Genomic DNA, 25,146 nt, shown 5'->3' on the forward strand with positions numbered 1-25,146 from the left:
AAGTTAAAAAAAAAAGTCTCTGTTGTTGCTAGTGTTCTACCAGCTTGTAATTCTTAGTACTGCAACACTTAATCTTCTTAGAAACATCAACAGCTTGTTGCTTTAGACAGAAACAACAGAAACAATGACATTCTTCAAGTTTCACAACATAAGCTACTGAAACTGGATCACAAACCAGCACAAACCTGCAAATGAAGGTGGGTTTCAGGGGCTGAAGAAGCATGCAACTCTCCAAACGACGCATGTGGCCACCATCAACACAGCGTGCAGCAGATTGGCAGCTTTTGTCTGTCCTGGTAACAGGTCTGATCCCTCCAGCTCTCTAAAAGACAGGCGCAAAGGTTTAGTCATGTGCCACCAATCATGTTGAGTTTGTTTACACACAGCTTGTTGAGATTGTAATGATGAATAAAGCTGTGCAAGCGCAGTTGGATGCAACGTTAGTGATTACCTGTGATGAGTCTATGATTAATAGAGTGAAAAATGTTCCCAGTGACTGTGCCACATTTTCTTTTAATTGGATTGCAGGTTCTTCAGCCACATGCAAGTGAATGATGACGGGTTACAAATGGATGCTGTGGGAGCTTTTTTCCCCTAGCTCTTTCAATCACATTTCCATTCAAGATTACTGTAATGCTTCCGGGAAAGATAATTAAAGTCAAGCAACTAGGAAACTGTTGTCATCTAGTGGTAAGTGTGTATTATTGCATACACAGTGGCAGACCACAGAGAATCAGCAGAACAAGCTAGATTGAACTCAATATCAATTTGATAATGAAATAATAAATTAATGTACTTAATTGTAACATATTTGTTGATTGTTTGGAGAAAAAAAAGATGACGATTCAGACCAGGCTTTCTTCAGCTCCATCTTTGGATTTGGGAGACAGACACACTCTCTACTTTTAAGATTGGACTTAAAACTTTTCTTTTTGATGAAACATATAGCTAGGCCTGCATCCGGTGGCCCTGAATCCTCCCTTTGGCCCAGGCTACTGAAGGCTTCCCATCAGCTTGTGTTTCTTCTTCACTCACCTTTTTCCATTAACTGTCATTAACTGTGTGTTTATACACCACTCTACATTTAATCGCTGGTAAATATTACTTCCACAGCCTGCCTTTTGCTCTGTCTTCCTTCCCTCATCCCAACTGGTTGTGGCAGATTGCTGTTCCACCATGAGCCTGTTTCTGCTGGAGGTTTCTTCCTGTTAAAAGGGAGTTTTTCTTTCCCGATGTAGCAGAGTGCTTGCTCAAAGGGTTGTTGGGGTTTTCTCTCTGTTATTGTAGGGTCTTTACAATATAAAGCACACTGAATTGACTGTTGTTGTGATTTGTGATCAAATAAAATTTAACTGAATTTTGTAAGTAATTATGTAATTTCATAATTACTAAGTAATAATCTCAACTAGTAAAATATAATAATTTTTTTTTAGAAATAAGACACCAGGTGACTGGTGATATTGCCAAATGTGGGGCTACCTTTTAGAAAAAACAATAAGCCCAGATTGCTGTGTTTAATTTTACATTTGTTTCACGTTTTATCATTATATTTGAAAAATAACTAAGTCTTATGTAATTATTCTTCAACTTTCTATCTTAGAGTATATTTCTGCGACTCAAATGTTTAGTCCCGCATTTTTAACAAGCCTTACAAATGCACTTAGATCCTAGATCCCGTCTTTCTCGGCTTCCCTCTTTCCTCCCTGTGACTGTCTGCTCTTACTACACAAAGCTTCGCCCCGGGACGTGAAAAACTCAGTAAACGTGCAAGGTGGCCCGGGGTGGAGTCAGCACTCAGCAGCTTCAGCCTTACTGACTGCGTGAGCTCAGCGTTTTGATTCCCTGCCCTCTAGCTTCACTTCCATCTGAAAAACGTCTTTATCCCTGGAAAAGACGTCCTTTAGGAATACCCACACATTTCTTTCGTCGATAGCAGCTAGAAGAACGGCAGGTAAGTAGAAACAGGAAGTAGTCTGCGTACAAAGGTTAGCGTATGCTGCGGTGCCGCAGTGGCCCGTTGAGGTGGTATTGGAATATTTTGTGAACTAAAAGGTTTAATTGCTTCTGATGGAAGCTTGGCTTACATGCACGCTTTTATTAAGATGATATAGCGTAAAAAAGTAGGCCGTTTTGAGGGGAAAACATGGCTGTGTAAAACCCCAAAGTTGATTCTGTTCATCTGGACGTGGCGTTTTCAGTGGAGAATGGCTGTTTTAACATTTACAGCGGCAAAGGACAGTTTTATAAGTGTAGCGTTAGCTTACGCTACAGCAGCAAAAGAGATGTGTAACGTAAGTTAAAAACCACAGAAAAAACATACAACATTGCTTTTATTTCATTTGTTTTATTTGTTTTAATAGATATGGTTAGCTAGGGGGACTTTTCCTTGTGGTCAATGCTACCTAACGTGGCTAATATGCTTTAATGGGCTAATCTTGGTATTATCGCGAAGCTTTAGGTTTTCTGTTTGAAGCCGCGCTGATCCCAACGCAACATGACACTATCGCACAGCTATAACAGCTCATTAATGAAGGATTTATACTTATCGACCCCAGTTTGCACACATGCATTGTTAAACTACTGTAGTAAGCCGAATGTACAGTGCTGTGTATGTGAATATCATCCAAAATGGAGCAGGGACCCCCTTAAAAAGAGTAAAAAGTACATTTTGAAACATGTTTAGCTTCCCAAAACAGTGGACCTCTGTTTTCATCAGTCACAAGTAGGTTGCACGTAGGTCTTAAAATGTCCACAAACAGGTTGCTGTGTACATTATATGCTTTTATGGAAATGCTGGATGAGGCTGTAGCATTTTGGATGGAAATTTCTAAAATGTAGTTTTTGCATGTAAAGATAAATTAGAAGTAGCAACATTTTATAGGTATGACACTAGAAAGTGACACTAGAGTGGTTTACAGCAACAAAAGCAAATGAAGGTTACATATGGGAGATCTTACAAGGACAGGCCTCACAAATCTTACAGTTTCCTTTCTCAGAACATTTCTCATCATATGTAAAGCTGTCAAATACAGTGATCAAATGTATGTTTAAAACTGGTGGTTGGTGCTTTATATCAAGTACAAAACAAAATGTTTGATCAACCTTCACTAACCTGCAACATATGTAGCATTTTAAAAAATCTGTACATTTATGCGGATTATAAAAAATCCTTTCTGGACCCGTTCCAAGTGTTTCACCACTTTAATCTCACACAGCAGACAAGACTGCGGTTAGCTCATGGACACAGTTCACGATGAGTGTGTCAGACAGGTGGTACATGTTGGCTTTATTTACCAAGAGATAGTCTTGTTTAATTTCCTGATGAGTAAAGACACCTCATCCTGAAACAAACCAAAGATGGCATGACACATAGCTGTGGAACTGTGCCTTCTGAAAGTAAACCCACTTCACAGAAGTGCTGTTTCTCCTGTAGTGCTTTTTTCCATTTTAAAAAGAAAGCTTCGAGACACTTAAACAGATGACTGCTCCTCTTGGCTCAGCAGACTAATATCCAACCCCGAAAAGTAAAAGGAGGAGTTGTCAGTTATGTCTTGTTTAAATTTAATTAACAGGAGCACACCAAGAGAGAGACCACCATAACAGATGGCCAACCAACGGAGACCAGACATACTCACTCATTCATGCACAGCCCATGTCTAAATTGACGGTAGTCTGCAGTATGTGGGGGTGGGAAAGCAGATGGGAGAGTCGAGAGGGAAAGAAGAGGAGGAGTGCAAGCCTGGGCCTGACTTGCAAGTTTGTAGCGTGAAAAAAAGTGGATGGGAGATGTGGGAAACAAAGATTTAGAGGGATGCAGTATGTTGTTTTTGACAATGGGATCTATAAAACTTAACTTCAAACTTTATGAAGTGGAGTTGTAATGAGACTGCTCTCAGATGTTAATACAGTGTCTATGTTTAAATATAGATGGGATCAAATATAAAGAAAAAAATGTAGCCATTAAGCACTAATGCAGGTTGATTTTCATTTGTAGTATTAGTAATAAGATTTATGAAATCCACTGTTTAAAACATATAATATTAAACAAGTGTTGGATTCTGGTATCAGGCACTAAAGAACTAAGAAGCGGGTGGCTATAATTTGCAGCCTTTGGCTACTGCTCAGCTCCTACTCACTGCTTAGTCATGAATCTCTCTGCATATACATGTAATAACTCAGCTTGCTGATTCTGCCTACACTGCTGATCTGGTGCTCACTCCCCCACATACTACATTAGCTTTGTAACAACTCATTTGTTAAAAGCCTGTTAAAATATTTCACTCCTTTTCTGTTTTATTTATATTGCACCAAATGACAACACAAGTCATCTCAGGGCACTTAAGATAGTAAGGTCAAGACCCTGCTTCACTTTTTAAGCAATCAACACTTTTGGCTATCAGGAGATTTCCTCCCATTCTACTTTTGGAATGTTTAGGTCCCAAAAGTAAGCCTGCACTCAAAGAGCAAAGTGCTCTATTGGGATACGAGGTCTTTAAGACATGACGAAGCTTGATCATTAAGAAAGAGAAAATAACATTTGGAGAAATCTGATCTCACTTGCTACTTCCCATCAGTACAGCAGCATTTTGGTTACACTGGAGGCATTTCAGAGTGCTGGAAGGCAACCTTGAGAATCTGAAATGTATCAGCCCTAGCACAAAACCCTGTGAAACCCTATGATTAACTTTGGTATGTTTGTGTTTTGTTACTTTAACAGAAGAAATCTGGTAAAGTGTCTAACCATCAAGGCAAAGAGTGTGTTCCAGTCCCAGCACAGTTTAAAATGTAATCAGTGATGGGAAGTTCCTCTGGTCTTAGCTTCTTAGATTTTGATTGTCATACATGACGACACAGTGAGTCAGAATATCAATTTATATGGCAGCCAGAGTTTAAATTGATATTCTGACTTTAATCAAAGTAGTAACTTTGTGTTTTCAGTGTGTGAAGGGTTCACATAATGTCTCAAACCTGTGACCCTTTTGCCTATTTTCAGTGGCTTCCTGTGGTTCTGGTAAAAACTAGATTAATATAACGTTAGAAATGAACACGAATGTTAACATTTTTATGTGTCTATACTTTCTTTAGCAGTTCTTTACATTCTGCAGTTGTAAAAATGTGTGCCTTATGATCAAATTAAAAAGAGGTTTTAATATTTTGTTAACTACAATGTTCGTCATAGCTGTAGTCTATCACCTGGCACTTTATCTGTTTACTTGTGGATTCCAAAAGCAAAAAATGAAAGGTTGCCATGGAAAACAACAGTAAGCACATTTATTTGTTCACCACCGTGCTGTTAGCTTACTGGTATGCTTCATCTCTTGTTGGTCTTTAACTTTTTTTTTCCTTTTCATTGTTCTTCCCTTTTTTTGGGCAGTGACTGCAGAGTAGTCACATGTTAAAAGATTTATTGTTAGGCTCAAATATGCTTTGTGACTCCACATTGATTTCTTTTGGTTAAAAATTACACAAAAATGTCTTTTGATTGTAAAGGTTACCAACCTGTGGCTTAGACAATAAATTTGCTCTGTTCTTTTAAAGGTGTAAGATAACGGCTTTGTTTAATGGTAGTAAAAATACGTTTTTATTTGTACTATAATCACATTTATAGTTATTAGTTGTATGTGTGAAAGCTGAAGATTGTAGTGAGTGCTTGTGTACTGACTGTATAAACAGAACTGAAAATGCTGTTCTGTTATGAAATCATTATAACTGACTGAAAATCTGCTGTCTCTTGTAGCATGGGGGTCTTAGAGGAGAAAAAGGAAACATGTGGGACCATCTGCCTGAAATACCTGCTGTTTGCTTTCAACTTTCTCTTTTGGGTAAGTTTCCATTTTAGCGACCTCGAGCCTGTGTCGAGGAATTAACTGTTGAAATGTTTGCATTGAGCACAGATGCACAAATGCTTTGGACAGATTTTTTTTGTTATATCTGATATCACTGTGTTGGTGTTGTTCCTGCATCATCATCATAATGTTGGTCCAGGTATCAACATTACAACTGACCAGTCACGTTATTGTGATGTCATAGCTTTGTAGTGTGTTTAAGAAAAATAGGAAAAAAATGCATTTGTTTATATATATACTCTCTTTTAGTAAGTATTTCAAGTGTTTTATTTATTAATTTATGCAATATAAAAATATATTATTAAGTCAGTTTTGCTGTTAGCCAAATTTAGGTTATTAATGTTAGTTTGCTAGTGATAGTTCGTTAATAGCATTAGCTAACTTCTTGCTAATGCTAACTGAATGCTCAGGCAGTGTCATTGGTCAGTTGCAGTGCTGACATCATTACGATGCAACGCAATGTCACAGCAAAGCGTGTAATAGATGCTGGTCCACTGTGTGGCTGTCACGCTTTGCCTCTCACGCTTTGCCTCTCGTAAGCATGAAATGGACAGGATGTTCAAGTTGCAGTAAGCTGCAGTACCAGCAGAGGGCGAAATTTTATTTTAAGCAACCACATATACAGTCACGGGGAACCGTTTAAAGAGACATTACTAACACATTTGCGTGTAAATAGATATCAGGCACCTAGCTTAATCATTTTTGGCATACAAGGGACCTAGAATGTACTTTATACCATCGTTGGTCACTACCATCTTCTTTGCTTTAAATATATTATCTCCCCCTGCTGGTACTGCCTCTTAAGCATGTGTGACTTCTACACCCTTCTGGTGGATTCTGGGTGATGAGATGATGTAAGAACAACACCAATTATTTTTTTCTTTTTTAAAGAAACTTGTGTCTTATACTGGAATTGGATATGTTTTACCTGTTGGCTTAGCTGCTAATTTTATTAATTATATCAACATTCCCCCACAAATCAGGTGAGGGGAAAATACTTGAAAACCACCAAGTTTTCACACAAGCTTTAACAAACTAAAGCTGTAAGAGTTTCTCTCCTTTCACACTAATATGCATACACACAGTATACCTTCATATTAACCAGCTCTTTTTGGTAATATTATATAAATAGGAGAAATTGGCTCGAAAACCCTCTCTGAGGACATTAACAAAGCTTTCTTTATTCGGGCAGTAGATAAATGCCTGCTGCTATTCCAGTTCATGTAGTGAAAGCCAAGCTGCATATTTTTACAGAGGACAAAGGCGATGCGTTCAAAGCCTTATTTCCCTCAGACTTTCCAATGTCAAGAATGTGTTGTTCTGAACTCATCATCTGAATGCGTGTGTAAAATAAGAGTCAAACATCAGTGTGGCACCCTTACTGTCTGAACCCCACTCATTCTTGGTGTGAAGTCACACTTGCAGCTCTGCCCATATGTGATAATCATCTGTCTGCCAAAGAATCAGATCTTTCTCAAATTGGCAGACAAATAGAGCATCTTCAGTGCCAGAGTTACAGCCGTGTGAATATTTCACACTAAACCAAATCGTTTGAAATTTGCCTTGCAGTCATTTACATGGCCTCTGGTGGTTATTAAATCAGTTTGGAAAAAGGTATATAGCAACAGTCATTGCAGCCAGAAATATCTTGACTGAAGTTCAGACACCAAAATGAACACTTTGCCACACTATAAAGCATTTCGCTAAATGGCAGCCGTCCATTTACCCCAGGAGTAACATATGGTCACAGTGTCTGGGTTTTTATTGAAGTGCGTGGTTTGATCAAATTTCGAAGAGAACTGAACACGCAGATTGAACTCAAATTGAGTGAAGAACAAAAAAGGTAAATATTTTAAAATAAGATTAAGATTTACTCAGGCATTGCAGGTTTTTCATAAAGTAAAAACACTGCAAGATCAGTTTGGGTTCTTTTAAGTGTTTCATTTTGACCTGGACCATTACATCTTTGGGGTTTTAGTTTTTACAGTTATGACAGTGATGCAGTATTTTTAGGACACTCCCTGATTAAAAATGAGCAAAAATTTTACATTTCATGCATAAAAGGATTTGCTATTTGTATCATTTTGTGTTGTATATGACCTTTTAAATATCATCAAACATCTGCTTCATATCTACAATATTTTAAATACAAACAAACAGACACTACATTACAGTGCAGTACGTTGCCCTTTAAACAAACTACTCCTTGGAGTAAATATTAAAAAGAAATGTAACATTTGGGGATCAGTGATAACTTAAACTTTGTTAAAGATAGACAGAGGAAGCTTCCTATTTGTTCAGACCCTCTCGACTGTCAGATTCTTCCCCTATTACCGCTTGCTGCCACTGGGGGTCACTAAAGCTTGCATGTCTTTTATACAGCTTTTGAATACAGAGAGGTAATAAACTAAAGAAAAACCTGAACCCTATAGCAAAGGGGTCCAGTGGACTTGATGTGCTGTGCGGGGAATTTTGATGGCATGGTTTAGGCCAAACTGCCCAACCCTAAAAACGATGGTTCACTCTGAATCAATACAATCTACTGGTTGATTGCCACTAAAAGTAAACAGTATAAATAGATTACGAGTGAAGAGTGAAGGCTGTTGTGCTACACCTTTGTTTGGTGTTTTACTGCCACTGTTTCTGGGTGTGGTTCTGTCTGACTCACTGTCTAGTTTGTGTGGCCATCATCCTCTCTTTTAAATTAAATCTAAATTAGGCAGGCAGTTAGATTGACTGCTTTGGCATGAAGACAGATTTCTGTTGCACTGCTGCACCATCTGCTGACTCGTCTTGCTAATATTGTATTGATTTAATTCTCCTCATATTCTCTTTAACTGTTAGCTCGGGTAATGCCGAAGATGTGAGACAATGGCGGTAGTTTCGTGCTGGGTTTAATGACTAATTCTCTTTAATTAATCAGGCAGTAAACCATATGGTTGCTTTAAAAATGTTTGAAATTGAAAATTGTTAAAGAAGTGCCACAGCTAGTGATGGTTTTATTTGAATAAATCAGGCAATTATTTTTGACATTTAATGCGTAAAATGTTGATAACAGCAAACAAATGTCATTCACAATTCTTCGAGCCTGAGCCTAGCCAAGAACTTCATTACTTTGCTTGTTTGGTCACTGTCCAAAAACAACTATAAATAACAAAGAAGCAGCGGTTCCTTAAATGAAAATCATTAAACAGTTGAAGTGCGTGATTTAGTTTCAAATTCTTTCTGTCAAGAGACGATTGATCTGTCGCTGAGTTTGTATTCTCTTTAAACATGTTACCATAGCGCCACAACCCCAACCTTCAGTTATCTCGCAACAGAAACTGATTCAGGTCTGGATCCTGTGTGGCAGCGGTGGGTCGTATTTTTGACAGATATTAATTTTCCTACTTTGTCACTCTGAAGCCGACTTGGGAGATTAATAATTGAAACCTTTTTTATCACTCTCAGCTTCAGTGTTGTTCAGTGTTCTGCACCAGTCGTGGTTCTCGTTTCCCAGGCTGGCCGCTGGCAGAAACTGAACTCATCATGTGCTCTTCTCCCAGTTGGCAGGGGGCGTTGTAATGGCGGTGGGTGTTTGGACCTTGGTCCTGAAGAGCGACTACATCAGCCTTCTCTCCTCCAAGACCTACGCTGCCTCCGCCTACATACTGGTCCTGGCTGGAGTCATCGTCATGGTAACAGGCGTGCTGGGCTGCTGCGCCACCTTCAAGGAGCGGAAAAGGCTACTGAGAGCGGTAAGAGATCACGTCAAGGTAGAGAGACAAAACATACGAGTGTGAAAATATCACAGAGTAGAACAGTAACAGCTAAACTGTGCCGCTTAAACAAAAACTGATAGGATGACACAGGCTGTAAGTCATTTTGTATATTCCTCCTACCATCATCTGTAATTAGAGAGTTCAACTTTCTTAGCTAACTGCACTTTACAGTATTAGCTCATAAACAATAAAAAAATAACATCATAAACAGTAACTCGTTGTTCTGTTGCTTAATGACTGGTCAGTTTATTACATTACAGCAAATATTGTTCTAAAACTGCCTTGGTGTACAGAACAGGAAGGACATTCAGTTAACTTAGAACAAAAGGCATCTCGAAGCATAGATACCAGTTCAAGAACCAGACTGTGTAAATATGTATGCATGTACTATGACTTAGTATGTACAGTATGTAGGGCTGCTCAATTAATCGAATTTTAATCTCGATTACGATCTGGGCTTTCAACGATCATTAAAAATGACTGAGCCGATTATTAGCCCCTCCCTCGTGCTTTACTCTCGCGCTGCTCCGTGTGGCAAATCGAGCGCACCTCTCTGCATTTCGAACACGTGTCACAACAATTAAAAGCAGCGGTCCCCAACCTTTTTTGCTCCACGGACCGGTTTATGCCCGACAATATTTTCATGGACCGGCCTTTAAGGTGTCGCGGATAAATACAACAAAATAAAACTAGTACCGGTACAGAAAAAAAGAAAATTTATTCATAACACACGTGAAAAGACCCAGGAAAACCGAGTAAATGATTAAAAACGATAACAAAATAACGCTGAAAACCAATAAAAACCCTGAAAACTATGCATTTCACACCTGAGCCTCAACTCTCACGGCCCGGTACCAAACGACTCACGGACCGGTACCGGTCCGAGGCCCGGGGGTTAGGGACCGCTGATTAAGAGGACCCGAGGGAAGCTCGGAAAGCTAAGCAGAAGTTATTTGGAGAGGAGAGTGACTGCCGTTGGTTGAAAAGAGAGGTAAAAAAAACTTCAGTGGTGTGGAAACATTATGGGTTCGCGGAGTCAGACCTGGATCAAGTAGACACAGTGTGTAAACTTTGTTACAGTGTCGTAGCTGCACCACAGAGCAACACTGCAAAGTTCACTAAACATAGATGTTTACATTTTTCATTTATTTTTTATATTGCAAACATTTGCACTGTTATCAGTATTTGCACACTATTTTATATTATTTTTTGACAATCTTTAAAGTCATTATTCAATGCATTGTTATTGTTAAATAAATATCGTCAAATAATCGAGATCTCAATTTCAGTGAAAATAATCATGATTATCCTTTTTGCCATAATCGAGCAGCCCTAACAGTATGTACTACAATGTAACCACCTCCACTTGGATAGCCACCATCAATACTAAGCAGGAGTAAAGAATTTGCATTCATACAGATTAGTTGCATGCTGTGGTGCAAATGTTTTCTGCGTGTTTGTTGAGGTATTTCCCCTCTTTGTTGTGATTAGGAGTCATGAGTCAAAAAAGTCATTATTACACATATTACACTGGACACTTTTGTTAAAAGTAATGCAGTAATGTTCCCTAATTACTCCCAGGAAAAAGTCATTTGTTATACTAGTCGTTACTTTACTTTCATGTTACTAAATCCTTAATGAGGACACACATCTCTAAGATCTTTCTCTTAGTAGAAACAAGGTACATGAAGAGGTAGAAAGTGAGGCTGCAGCCTGATGGGTCATTAGTTTGTTACCTGTTGGAGCTAAGGGTCTGACTGCTGGGCTCGGCATTCACTCAGCTTTCATTTTGGGTTCTTGGCTAGCTTAGCGTTAGCATGTTGTCTTGGTAGATGCTTGTAAAGAAACAAGGTTGTGTTAGTAGCATAATGTGGCTGTTTCTGTCCTGGATGCAGTTTTCCACTTTACTATTTATCTCATTCATTTGTGCAATAAAATAAATGGCCATATTCATGCTCTAGACTGTGTCGGTATTTTCCTCCTGACATGCAAACTGAAATCAACAGATTGTAGTGGAAGTGCAAGAACCGATAACTGGGATCAATAAGCAGGCAGTCTAACAATTCCCAGGAATTGGACTATCTGGAACTGGTTTTCTACAAGAACCGGTTCTCGATTCCTCATCGTTAATCATCTTGATAGAGAATCGAACAAAAGGCAGCCAGCGTCTTTGCACTTTTAATGCCCTTAAAAACGCCTGGAGAATTATTCTTGAAGATCACTGTGTTTCCAAAAAAATGTGGCCATAAGACATGTCTGTTTGCCTTATTCCATGTATATTTGCGCAATGCGACAATACAATGTAAAGGGGTAGTTCAAGACTTGTACACAGTACTATGCAGACAGACATACACACAGACATGATGAGAGCAGTCGAGGTTGAGGTGTCAGCCTCAGTTGCATTCACTTCAGACCAAACAAACACTTGACGGGAGCGTGTGCCCATATTTGATTTGGCACACGTCGTACACAGACTCAGCACAGGGTTCTGCCAATAGAGACACCTGCATGGCACTAAAACCAGCTCAAAATAGAAACACATAGAAACCCACTCTTGCACAAACGCTCACTGTGCTCATCCAAACATTTCCACATGGTAAACTTATGCAAGCGCACCACTGTGGGCAGAGCTTAAATGTTTGTGTTACAAGCTTTGCCAGAACAGCTTTGCTTCATTGGCATAAGTCCACTTACTGTAAGTATTTTCTGTAGTACAAGAATAGCATTTCAAACAAAGTTATGTGTTATTGATGACATTGATTCTTTCCTCACAGGAAGCAGGAAAGGTATTGTTGTCTGCATAGCCTCATATGCCTGTAGGATGCTCATACATTATCTTATTCTTGCATTTTATTAGTGTGCTAGTGATGAGCAGCACTGTTTGTAATGGCTAAAGTTACTGAAAAAGACTCCCTTTAATTTCCTATCTGGAAACAGCCAACCGAAAAATATTCAGTCACATGCAAGTGGAATTACGATCTAGTTAAATGGAAAAACAAGATTAGTTACCTCATCAAGATTGGTATCTTGATGATTAGGGAAGTTTTTGTTGAGTATAATTGATTTGGAGCTGTCTGTTGCTTTGGTCCTTATTGAATTTTGAAGAACAATACACTCAAATGTGGGTGTTGGCTGTAGTTCTCAGAGCAACGAGTGATGGGAATCTGGGCTTTCGATGTTTCAAAATGTAATTAAATAGCCTATAGATTTGTGTAAAGTACATGAAGAAGTACCCACTTTCTCCATTTTATTTGATTCATAACGAGATGCGTGCACCACCTCTTATCGTTTTTCTGTGCGTGGGAGGGGGGGTTGAAATGCTTGGCGCAACCCGAAGAGTTGAGATTAGGGCGATGAATCACGGTGAAAGAATGAACTTGTCGACAAGGAGAGATGCTATCGAGATTGTTAAAGAGGGTGAGCATAAGGGCGGGGGGTGGAGGGGTGGGGGTGGAGGCGGATTAATTGTTGTTATATTTTGTGTGCGGTGAGTGCCTGGTACCTGCTGAGAGTACACAAGAGCGGCGGTGATTGGCAGCACAGTCCTGTACCGTAAAGGTCACAAGTTCTGACAGCAGAAAAAGCTGATCCAGCCTTGGCGTCATCAGGACATTCTGCAGCTGTATGACTTAAACAAAGTCACTGCAGTTGCCTTTTAATTAAAGCGAAGGTCCTGTCAGACAGTAAGTAAAGATGTTTGCGATGTATGCTCTGTGCAAAGTATGAAAAGTCAGAAGGACAAAGGAGAAGCACTGTCCTGTGGGAAGAGTAGGTTGGGATCTGTCTGCAAACACACAAGTTCATTGTGTTGTCGGAGAAAAGCAAAAGAACAAAGGAATGACTCGGGGAAAGCAGAGAGAAACTTTTGCTTTCCAAATGACAGAGCCAAATGGAAAGCAGTCCAAACAGAGGCTGGATCCACCTGTGGAGAAACTGACTTCATGCAGTTTGACTGCACATATTACAAGCTCGAGTGTTCCTTGGTCTCTGCCCTTCTCTCCCTTTTCTGTGTTTGCCTTGACTTCTTACTGCATTTACAATATAGGGCATTAGTGTATCAACTGAAAGACCACAACAACTGCTTACAATTTGTTATTAATAATCAAAGTATTGATGTGTTTGATATGAAAGATACCAGCACAAATGAAAAACTGGAGCAGTCATTCCACTTTGTCGCACCGTCTCTCATCATCTGTTTTAATTCAAATCATTTTTTTCTTATCTGCCTATATTTGTTTTTTTTTTTCTTTCTTTGATTTGAATTATATTTATCTCAGTCAACAGGCAGACAGTTTTGCATGCAGAAGCAGAGGTTAATGATGGCTACTTTATAGTTCAATTAAGCTTGCAGCCTGCCTGTTCTGTTAACTGGTGGGGCTTTTGCAACCTGGTTAAGATCATTGTCAACATTTGACAAGCCACGCAGCTGATTCTGAGATTTCTCATAGGTTTCAAGAAACTAGAAGAAAAAATTTGGTGTTAGTGTTAAAGCCATTCCTACTCTTGTAAATACATCTAAATGCGGCAGAAATAATGACATACATAATTCTTTGTGTAAAGCTTGGTCTCGGTTTGTGGTCTAAATTGTAGAGTTGGTGCTTAGTTTGACATCTTTGAATAGCCTCTCTGTTTGTGTGCTTGTTTTTTGATGCATGGTGCATTTTGAAGAGTTAGGATTACGGCCATGAATCACAGCAAAGGAATGAACTTGGCAAGAGAGAGGGGGGGGCTGCACAGAGATTGCCAAACATGGAGAACATAATGGGAGTTTTGTGTGTGTGTGTGTGTGTGTGTGTGTGTACACCATCCTGACTTTATGTTGCGCATCAAAAGAAGCAAATTCATGGCATCTTGTCGCTACATCTTGGAGGCATTTGCATTTTTAACTCATTAGGACATCTTCATCCAGAATCTTTTATTTATGAATTTCAAATCGTCCATAAAAGTGCAGCTGACGTCTTCCTCTTCTATAATAAATTTGACTGATCATCTTATTTATTTATATATTTTTAATATCATTCAGCTACATTTGCTGGCGACGTTGCCTGGCGTGGAAAATTGTATGCATTTTTTCCAACTTACCTTTTATGAGCTGGAAAGGTAAGATAATTTTTCAGTCCACATGGAAAAAACAAGAGCCTAAAATATCATGTCATCACTACCTAATAACCAATATGTGTTTCATATTGTACCAAGTCTTTTAAAAACAAAGTGCATAAAGAGAATTTCAAAATCGCTGTTTGCTAAATTATTCTTATATCTATTGCGTGTAGGCACAACAGTGGTTCATCTTTTGACTTAGATGCCTTTTTATACTTGATTGAATCATAGGTCAGTGTTAAGAGGCTTGACAAACAACATGTGCAAAGGTTTTTGAAAGACCTTTAGAAAGCCAGAAGATCTATTGCTCAAGATTACTTTAAAGACTTTTGAAAAAGTGGTTCAAGAGGGCTGCTTCAAGACTTTTGCACATTACCTGTTGAGAGAATTCAATAAAAATCTTAAACTACAGGTAATGGGTAAATAGATAAACAAAAAACAAAATAACTAATAACCACTATCAGAAAGTTGTAAACTTCTTATTCAAGTTTCTCCAGTTTGAGGATTTTATATTTTTTTAAATAATCAACATTTTTAAGAAATGCAGCTGAACCTTTGCATACACCCGCAAGCACAGTGCATCTAATGAGTAAGGCGATTACACGCCCCGCTAGCAACTAAATTACATAGGGTGGCTGGTTCAGTACCTTGAAAGGCCAACACTCATCCAACTGTGATCGGTCCGATTAAAAGTCACCTTCAGCATGACTTTGTTGCTCCAGGCTTAGTAATTGTAAAGGCAGCACTACGCTTCCAATAAAGCCTGAAATGGAGACACAGTTAAACATTGATGTGCATGCAAATATGGGTTTCTTCTTTGCAGCACTATATTGTTCCTTTATGTGTACTTACTGTGGCAGAGGTACATTCAGATGAAGGAGAGAAAATGTTACAGACACTCTGGAGTAAAACACATGCTGTCATGTAGGACACTAAAAGCCAAAGAAATCTGTTCTAATATTTTCTAATAACCACAGCAATATGCGAGTGATTTGACTCTGATATGTTAGCTGTGTGAGAGAAAAAAGAAAACTGTAGTTCAGTCAGAAAGCCTACATGGAAAGGATGCAGTGGAGTCTGAGGCCAACACAGTGCTTTACAAAGCATTTTATTCATATGAACCTGCTGAGAGTCATTTTGGCAGTAATTACCCTGTACCCTTATGTCACCCGGGAGAAGACTGGAAGCGCAGACGTAAAATGAGAGAGACTGTGCCTGAGATCTCGAGGAGGCCCGCAAAGTCGATGCAGTCAGTAATTCGTCTCTATAGCCAACAACAAGTTCTCTGTCACGCCCTGTGTACGTCACTGTCCGTGTGGGATCAGTCTGGAAAAGCTGTGCGTGCGATTGTGTGCAAAGGAGTGAGAACAGGCAGAGCCACACAACACAGTTATGTCACAGTATCAGGGAAGTGGCCTTAATTCTATGCATGTTCAACTGCAACTGTATATACTGTAGGTTGCAGGTGATGTTGTGATTGATGTTTAAAATATATACATATATAAAATATTAAAATATTTACATATATAATCATAAATTGGAGGAAGGTGGGGTTTTTTTCTATTATTATCTATTATTATTACTAAAACCTCTCCTCACAGATTTATATTTGGGGTATAATATAAGTGAGAAAAATCTAATAATCCTGTTGCCTAATAAGAGTTTCAGATGACATCAGAGACATTTTAAGCAAGTTTTCATCATTGTTTTGACTTTTTTTTTTCTTTTTTGCAGCAGAACATTTTACACCTAAAATATATTATCTAACTCAATAGTCTCCGGAAATTAAAGAATGAGAAATTAGATGTGAAATATCATTGAAAATGCGATAAAAGCGTATCTAATCCTGCAGTGTCTCCTTTATAAGTCATCCCACAGATGTCCTCATACACGCGTATGAGATCACTTTACACGTGGTAAGTATCAAATCCAGATTAATCCAATCATGGGAGGAAAATGATGTAAAAACAACATCATGCCAGGTGTGCATGGATTAAAAAAAACTAAACTATATCTGTATTTTCATGTGTTGTCTTTCTCTTCAAACCCTCAACACGGCATCAAAATGCATCTTGAAGTCTGCTCAGCATTCAGGCTCAGAGCTGCTCAGAGATCTAATCAGCAGCAGCTATCAAATCAAAGGCCCAAGTCCTTTTTACCGGGCTGATTTTCTCCCCTGTGGAAGCAGCAGGCCAGAGGAATTTAGGCCAAGGTTTGGGTCAGATAATAATCTCTTCTTGTCTTTAATTCTGAAGAGGAGAAGTTCAACTTTTCACTTGGCTTGAAAGGCAGACGCTCCCCCTAATTTTCCAATGAGCTTGGTCACGAATCGGATGCAGGCGATAAACTCTGTGACATGTGCCACTCTGCAGTGACTCAAAAGTTTTGCAGTTTCATCCTGGAGTCTTACTCAGAGCAAAAGAGCAGAACAAGAGTGGATGATTAAGCAGAGGTATTATTGTAATGTTGTGATCTGTTTTATGTCCTGGCAGAGTCATTCATCTACTTTACACTGTTACAAGGCTCTTAAGTCCACCTGTATGATATAATACCGTCCTTGGATTGGATTATATCTACATGCACGAAGGTAAAAGAATGCCATAAACACTCAGGCTTGTGAATTTCCCAAATGTGGGAAATTTTTGTCTGTGTAAAGCTCTGCCATATTCTACCCTTAGAGTTTTAGAGTTCTACTTACAATATTTATATCAGCTGTACATTACTACATTAGACATTCTTGTTTTGACAGACAGCATCATAACAGTTTTGAAATAATGTCATTTAAACGTGTAACTTTTTTAAAATGACAATTTAATGCTGCGTAATGATGCGTGAGCGTAATCAAATACTCTAAGGGAGGTTGTTGCATAGAATTCTTTCTTTGATCATTATAGATAAACAGACAGCTTTTGCTTCACTGAAAAAAAAAAATACACCATCATTCCACGACTTTTATAGTCGCAGGAACATTTCTCCTCCAAAGGTGTGTGACTGTGCAACTTTCTGCTCCTGCAAACACACCGAGAAGAAATCCCAGCTGTGTTCAACTACATGCTCCAAATATATGTTTAATGCCAAGTTACAAAAGAGTCATACCATCAGGTTGCTCCAAGAACTCCTCTTTACAAATTATAATGATGGCCAGCATTCATTGTTGAAAAATTGTGTCAGTGATGGAAAATATTCAGGCATACTGCAGACATCAACCTACTTACAGTTTATCAGTTTTTTCCATGTTTGTCACTACATATTCAAAGCTTTTCGTAACCCATTTGTGCTTGTATAAGGGTAAATTAATGACACTATCACTTTGTGCTATCAGCAAAGTCTGAATTGATTTTTGCTCCAAGTTATTCCTTTTTCAAATAGTTTTACAAACCTGCAGAGGACAACATTGTCTAGTTTTTGTATTTCTGATAGAGAGCTTCATATAAGTTAGCCAACCCTTTGCCATTGCAATGTTTCTGTTAGGTTCTACCTCTCTAACAGTGCTGTGTGGATGACTTTGCTGCATGAGTGGGTTTGATTGCATTATTCTTGCTCAAGGAAGAATGACACAAGGCCTTGGAAAGGAAACATAGTTCAAGCTGGCTTAAGAGAATCATGTTTCAAGTGGTGTCAAAGGCAGCCCCGCAAGCTGCCACATCACATTTGTAACCAACTGGTCGTGTCGCTTTATCACCATCCACTAACTGTAATTCCTTCTTCTCTGTGTTTCCAGTACTTCATTCTGCTGCTGTGTATCTTCCTGTTGGAGATCCTGGCCGGTGTCCTTGCTTATATCTACTATCAGCAGGTAATTCCCGTTGTATCATTAAAAAACACCCTTCTTGTAATGTATGTATGTGTGAAATTGAAGGAGGAGCAGGTGGCAGATATTGCAAGAGTGGATATTTATTTTAGATGACAAAAAGCGTACGACTCTGGTTAGCATTTTGTAACTTATTATAGCATCTTTACTAAATCTGTGTTACCATCTCGCGTCGACTCTAGTCTGTCTGCTGTATTACAGTAAATCATCATCTGATATTGAAAAATGATGTTAAGGTGTGTAGCATATATTGCATTGTGCAAAAATTCAATAGAGCATGCTTGACAAATGTGTTGTGTCTCCTAATCCAAGCACGTAGTCAAAAGCATTGTAATAATACACAGACAACTGTTTCATTTCCCACATGGCATGTGCTCTGCTGTAATTTTAACCTCGACAAAAACCAGCGTGAGAAACGAGATTCCAGAAAGGGAGTATAAGACGGCCCATTAAAAATACAAATGTCTGACTGCCCATATTACTTGTGGTACATTGAGTCCAAACGGAATGAAAAATGCCTGCAGCAGGACACATAATAAGCCTGAATGCACTGTGTCAGAATCATTTAAAAGCATTTGCTTTGATTTTGAACTCAAATACACAGAATTTTCAAACTTATTTCATTTCACTCCACTAAAGAATGAAGAACCTTACTGGCAGGTTAATGACAGAAAAAAGTAGAAACACCACAGACTGTGTACTAAATGCACACGGTTTGGTTTTCAAGTGATTATTTTCTCGTGTGTAGTTAATGTATAAGCTAAACTAAAACTGACAGCCTCCCTCGGCACATTTCTGCTGTACCACTGTGGAGTTATACTGACTGCACTGCAAACAAGAGCAAATGACAAGCATTTTTCCTTTAGGAATATTAACATGACATTGCTCTCTACCAACATCGCTCCCACCCCGCTTAGTCTTATAGCCTAGTGGCTTGTAGCTCAGGAACAGGACTTTTCTCAGTCTAGAGGTACACTGTTTTCACTTTAACTGCCTCTTTCATTAATGCACAGTTCATGAGCAGCCACTGAGGTCCATGGCTGTGTGCCGCTTCCTAAAGCTCTGTCTACTTTACTTGCCTCAAAATATTCTCACAAGCATTAAGTTGTGTTAAAGTCTCTAAAGCCTCTTCCCCTGTTATTAATCTTTTCACTCTCTCTGCTAATAAGTTGTGAGAACGATACCAAGATGAACAACTCATGTAACATTCTTGTAATTCACAAACGCGCCCATTTTTAGCTACAGATTCTGCACAAGGGATTTGCACAGACTTTATTTTGTTTTTGTAATCAGACATGATCATAAACCTCTTTGCGATTGCTTTGTTTGCGAGCTGCTTCCCTAGGTTGCTCATAGTTTGCATGAATTACTTGTCTGCAAACCTTCACCATTTAACTTTCACTATTATTACAAAAATAATTCTCATTTTTCAGGAGCCATTTGAAATTTTTCTCTGTCCCCAAATGGCTGAGATTTAGTGAACATGGTCAAACCTATGCAGAGCTGGTTATTCTGTCCGTGTTCAGACAGAAGTACCACGACACAACATGATATCCCTGTAAAGCTCGTTTTGTGTTCTTTCCAAAATCATTTGAATTGTGTCTCTAGCAAATATCTAGTAAATTGTAAAATGAGCCCACTGCTGGTCTGATGGTAAAGAAAAAAGGGTTAATAGACTTCAAACAGATGCCATGTATTAAATTACACACCTTTTTCATAGACTGTTTTTAACAGGTTGTATTCATGCTGGTTTCTGATCTAAAGTTGTGCTTTGCAACATAAGAGTGACAGGATTAGCAAAGTACTGAGCTTGCCCATAGTTTGATGAATGAAGCTGACTTGTCTGCAAACACTCACCATTTTACTCTCTAAACTGTAGTAAAACTTGAAAAAGTGCAATGCAAAACAGAAAACGTTGTGCCTCACCACAAGACGCAACTTTTATGTTGAAGGTAAACAGTCTTTGTTTACAGTGTGCGTCACACTTTTCAGAGTTTCTCTACGACTTGGCGAATAGTTTGCTACTGTTTGTAGACAAGTCTGTATGTGTCATACAAATGATTCGCAACCACAGCAACCTACTAGCAACACATGTAGGTTTATACAGTGCAGCACCGTATACCTACTAGTGACAGCTAGCAACCTCCCGGAACAGCTTATAGCCAGAAATACATTTTTTCCTAGCAAGCAGTGGTTGTCAGGGGGTCACTGACGCTGACAGTTTCCCAGGGATTGCCAGCAACCTTCAGCAGCAAATTGCAACTGGTGGTCCAGCCTTGTATGGCCTATTATTATCATTAACAGAAAACCAGCTAACAAAAGAAAAAGCATATTTCAAGTATATCAAAGACCCATGATGCTGTTCTTGCTTTTAAATGAATATGTATTCAATAAAACAGCGGTACTACTCCTGTGTAAAGATGGGAAGCACTAAGATGCAGGTAATGGCTGTGGTTCATCCCGGTGTCATACTCATGCGAGCATCCATTGTGCCTGGAATTCATGTTTGCTCATACTCGTATGTGGTTAATGCAGTGTCATGGTGTAGTTCACTCCCATACTGGCTCTCTCATACTTACGGAGTCCCTTTAAAACGTGAATGACTGTTTTCATTCACCGCTGCAGTGTTTCTGAAACTGTCAACAGGTAAAATGAAAACCTGAACACCACCTCTTCTCCTTTCCTCTTCTTTGTTTTCACCTCGCGTCTCTCATCTTTCTCTGCCCTTCCTTCCTCTCTTCATCATTCATTCCCTTGATATCTCCTTCATGCTTTGATTTACAGTGGTTTCCCAGCTGGCTTGTTGCCATAGAAACTGAGCCCCCCAGACCTTCCACTCCTCCTGCGTTTTCTGCCACTGGTCTAGAGAACAAAAAAATAAAATAAACCCCAAAAAACAGACTTCCTCTGCTTTTACACTAGCTTCGTCTTCATACGCCTCTCTGTTGTTAGAAGTACTATCCGTGATGTGTATTTTAAATCCTGTGTGCTATGATGTGCTGGAGAATCAGTAGTCGAAGCAACAAATTCATCACTTTAGGTCATGCTCTGTCGTGCTGCCTTCCCATTTTTGTTGGCTGATACTACATGTACACCTGTGTGCGTGTTTCTGAACAGTTGAATGATGAGCTGAAGCAGAACCTAAAGAAGACCATGACTGACGAGTATGATCAAACAAACTCCGAGCACATCACCAAGGCTGTAGACAAGCTGCAGCAGGAGGTAAGTGTCTGCAATGGATGAAGGAGTCCAGACACAAATGTTGTGCAGCTTTGTGAGATTTCTTTGCACATTTGAATTTCTACATTGGCCAGCGTGGATGGAATTTCGGTTGTTGTGTGGATCCACTTTTTCATATTGCAAATGAACCTGGACTTGCAAGCCAAAGTCACATGGACTCACATGTGGTTTGTTGATTGGACAGCCCTCATGCTACCCTATCATCTCATCAGATTAGAGATTTTGGAGATGGGAGCGAGTCAAAGTAAATCCAATTCAGTCCACGACTTCATCTAAGCATGATGGACTGGTCTGCACTCTCTGCTGTAATTTACCTTCTCTTCTAGTCAAACGAGCTGACAGCGCGTTAAGGAATGTGTAAATCTGAGGTGCTGTTAAGACTTCTGTTAGTTTTTTTACTCATTGCTTAGTTTTTTGAGTATAAAATCTTGTCTTTCACACATCAACATGTAGTCATTCTTCTAAACTTCATTTTGCATAATTTCCAAAAAACATGAATTTGCACTATTAAAGGAATTTGTAAATGTTCTTTTAATGGAGTCATTTATATTATATATTCAAATAGCATCAGTATGAGAACAGAACTACAGTATACATGCATACATTCATTTCCCTCAAAGTAAATATGAGGAAAATGTGAATCTTAAAGTTTAGTTTTAAAAATAAAACAATTGGCTTAAACTGAGTTGTAAATCTTGAGCAGGAGCTGCACCTCCGTTAAATATGGAAACAACATTTGGATTTGCAAAACAATTCACATTTCAATCACAACTGTATTTTACTTTACAACGGGCCTTTTTGAGTGCAGTTTTTCTAGTTTTGCCATCAGATTTGATTGTGAATTTGATTTTGATATCAAAACTATTTGATCTTCATGTGAAAAAGAACGTTTTCACAACTAAGTACATCCCACGACTCGGTAGCTTGGAGAACCACCTCTAGCAACAATAACGTAAAGTAACCATTTGCTGCGTGACCTTGTCAGTCTCTCACATCGTTGTAGAAGAATTCTGGTCCGCTCTTCTTTACAATGTTGCTTCATGTTTTTGAGGTTTGTGGGTGTTCGTTCATGCACAGTTTGATACCTTGCTCAGCCAGTTGTAGATTTGCTGCTAATGATTGACCTGCTGCTTGACCCAGTTTTAGCAATTATACATATTTGACTCTAGAATATTTGGTGCACAGAGAAAGGAATTCAGGATTGATTTGATTACTGCAAGGTATCATCAGCCTATTTAGGCCTATTGTTTACTTTAAAGACAGGAATGTGGGAAATGGTCATCCTGACTCTATCGAAAGTCAACAAAATCCACTTTGAATGCTTTGAACCAAGAGAACACGTATGCAGAGTTTTGCTTAAGTGAAGTGCAACACTTAATTATTTGTTATCAGTATAAACCAGTTCTTTCATGGATGTTTGTCTGAGTCTTTTATACTTTCCTGCTGTCAGTGAAGTGTTTTTCCTCCGTCTCCTCCATCAGTTCAAGTGCTGTGGGAGCAACAGTTCAGCTGACTGGGCTGAGAGCGTCTATATTCGCTCTGGTGCAAAAGGCAGGAAGGTACCTGACAGCTGCTGTAAGACCATCACCAACATGTGTGGTATAAGAGACCACCCATCCAACATCTACAAGGTGGAGGTGAGTGCGTGAACGGTGCCGGGGGGGTGGGGGTGGGGCGGGCTTCATCTGTATTTCTCTCATGTCTCAAGATGTCAGCATAGAGGCGGTGTGGTGTGAGCGTAGCAGAAAAAAGAACAGCCATCACATCCAAACTGTATACATAACATTGTTTGCAGTGAGACTCCAGCAACACTCCCACATCAACTGATGCAACATGAAGACACTCTTTGTTTTTCATTTAGGGTGGTTGCATCACTAAACTGGAGAATTTCATCTTGGACCACCTGAAGATCATCGGAGCCGTCGGTGTTGGGATCGCTTGTGTACAGGTGAGCAAAAAAATAAAGAAAATGCCTTTAACTTTGTGCTTACACACAGAGACTCAATAAATGTATGTAAACCTATGGAGAATACAGCTTTGCTAAATTAAGTTTTTATTTTCATCTGTTTTAATCCCCAGATCATCGGGATGGTGTTTACATGCTGCCTATATCGAAATCTAAAGGCAGAGCCGTACTAAGAGAAGCAAAAGAAGAAAAATGTGTGAGTGAAGGAGGTAACTTCATCACCGCATGCCATACTCAAATAGCCCATAGGTTCTTTTCTTTGTCCTCCGCATAGGGGAGGATTTGTTTGGCAAGGGATCAAATTGCACATCTGAGCATCTCATTTTAGTAAACAAAGGGTAGAAAAAAAAACCCACTACAAGGTTTCTTGAAGTAATTAGGCTCTCAAATTGCACTCTCAGCTCCATCTTCAAGATCACAGCACTGTGAGAAAAAGCCTCAGAGAGAAACTGATGAGAATTTTAACTGATTGTGTAAATTAGTGTGAGACAGCCTCCCTGGGACTCAAACATTGTAGTTTTCTTCCACTCGGATTCCCTCAATGTACTTTTATATGTGTAGACCAGGTGCTACACCCGAGAGTGATGTAAAGATCAGTGGAGTAAAACTGGCACTTTGCAGGAAAATGTTAATCCCGGTCACAGCAGCTTCTTTTCTCCATCAGCATAGCTTAACAAGCTCACCTCTGGGGCCCTCTTCAACTGCAGTAGTGTTTAGTTTCCACATTAACAAGACAGTCCTGTGTTTTAGATCTTCTTCTGTAATGACCTTTAAACATTGGAACAAATATATATATCATCTATTTTCTTTTACATATGTACTGTCTTATGAGCTGTTAATACTTTTGCCTTTATTACCTAACTTGTCTCCTTACTGACACGTGTCTGATCATGCTTTAAGTCTCCTAAGAACACATTTTCTGCCAGAATGAAGGTGAACAGGTTAGTGCCTTGCTCAGCACCATAACTGTGCCATTTGATGTCCTAACACCAGCCTTTAAACACAGTTTGACTAGTTTAGGTGTAAACACTGATCTCATTGAAGGGAGTTTGTGATTATGAGCAGTCCCACTGATATTGTTCAAACGAAAGTGCGTCTTGTTTTTGATTTTATTGCCTTTTGTTTTTATACACTGATGCCAAAGTCATCAATTGTAACACTGGACCTACTCTGTCTCCTCCAGCCTTATTCCTATACATACTGATGTCTCTGTTTTTGTAAATGAAGATTTTTTTTTTACTCTGCTATAAACTGCGACTATATTGTTGTATTTAATACACACTGTAGAAAATTATAGCCTCTCACTGTTAGTAATGATCTTTCCTTTGTGCCTCAAAGATAAAACCAAGCTAATCTGCTGTATTTCTGTCCTCCTGGTAATCCAGGATGTATTTTAGTTTAAATAAACATTGATTAAAAATG

At 39.0% G+C, this 25,146-nt stretch overlaps 1 protein-coding gene across 1 annotated transcript; it reads left to right on the forward strand.

The window, feature by feature from the left end:
• The first annotated feature begins 1,731 nt into the window (after nucleotides 1-1,731).
• On the forward strand, nucleotides 1,732-25,146 carry LOC102778900 (CD151 antigen-like). The gene is made up of 8 exons (XM_006793815.2): nucleotides 1,732-1,951; nucleotides 5,738-5,822; nucleotides 9,392-9,583; nucleotides 18,429-18,503; nucleotides 21,636-21,740; nucleotides 23,240-23,395; nucleotides 23,620-23,706; nucleotides 23,838-25,146. Exons 2-8 carry the CDS (start codon nucleotides 5,739-5,741, stop codon nucleotides 23,895-23,897), a joined length of 759 nt encoding a protein of 252 aa, XP_006793878.1. The 5' UTR covers nucleotides 1,732-1,951; nucleotide 5,738; the 3' UTR covers nucleotides 23,898-25,146.

This window comes from Neolamprologus brichardi, chromosome 1 (assembly GCF_056152115.1).
Source record: "Neolamprologus brichardi isolate AB-2024 chromosome 1, ASM5615211v1, whole genome shotgun sequence".
NCBI lineage: Eukaryota > Metazoa > Chordata > Actinopteri > Cichliformes > Cichlidae > Neolamprologus > Neolamprologus brichardi.

Coding starts and splice junctions, on each gene's coding strand:
- LOC102778900 (XM_006793815.2), top strand. CDS start 5,739: ATGGGGGTCTTAGAGGAGAAAAAGGAAACATGTGGGACCATCTGCCTG. Junction 18,504..21,635: donor CTTATATCTACTATCAGCAG/GTAATTCCCGTT, acceptor GTTTCTGAACAG/TTGAATGATGAGCTGAAGCA. Junction 23,707..23,837: donor TTGGGATCGCTTGTGTACAG/GTGAGCAAAAAA, acceptor TTTAATCCCCAG/ATCATCGGGATGGTGTTTAC.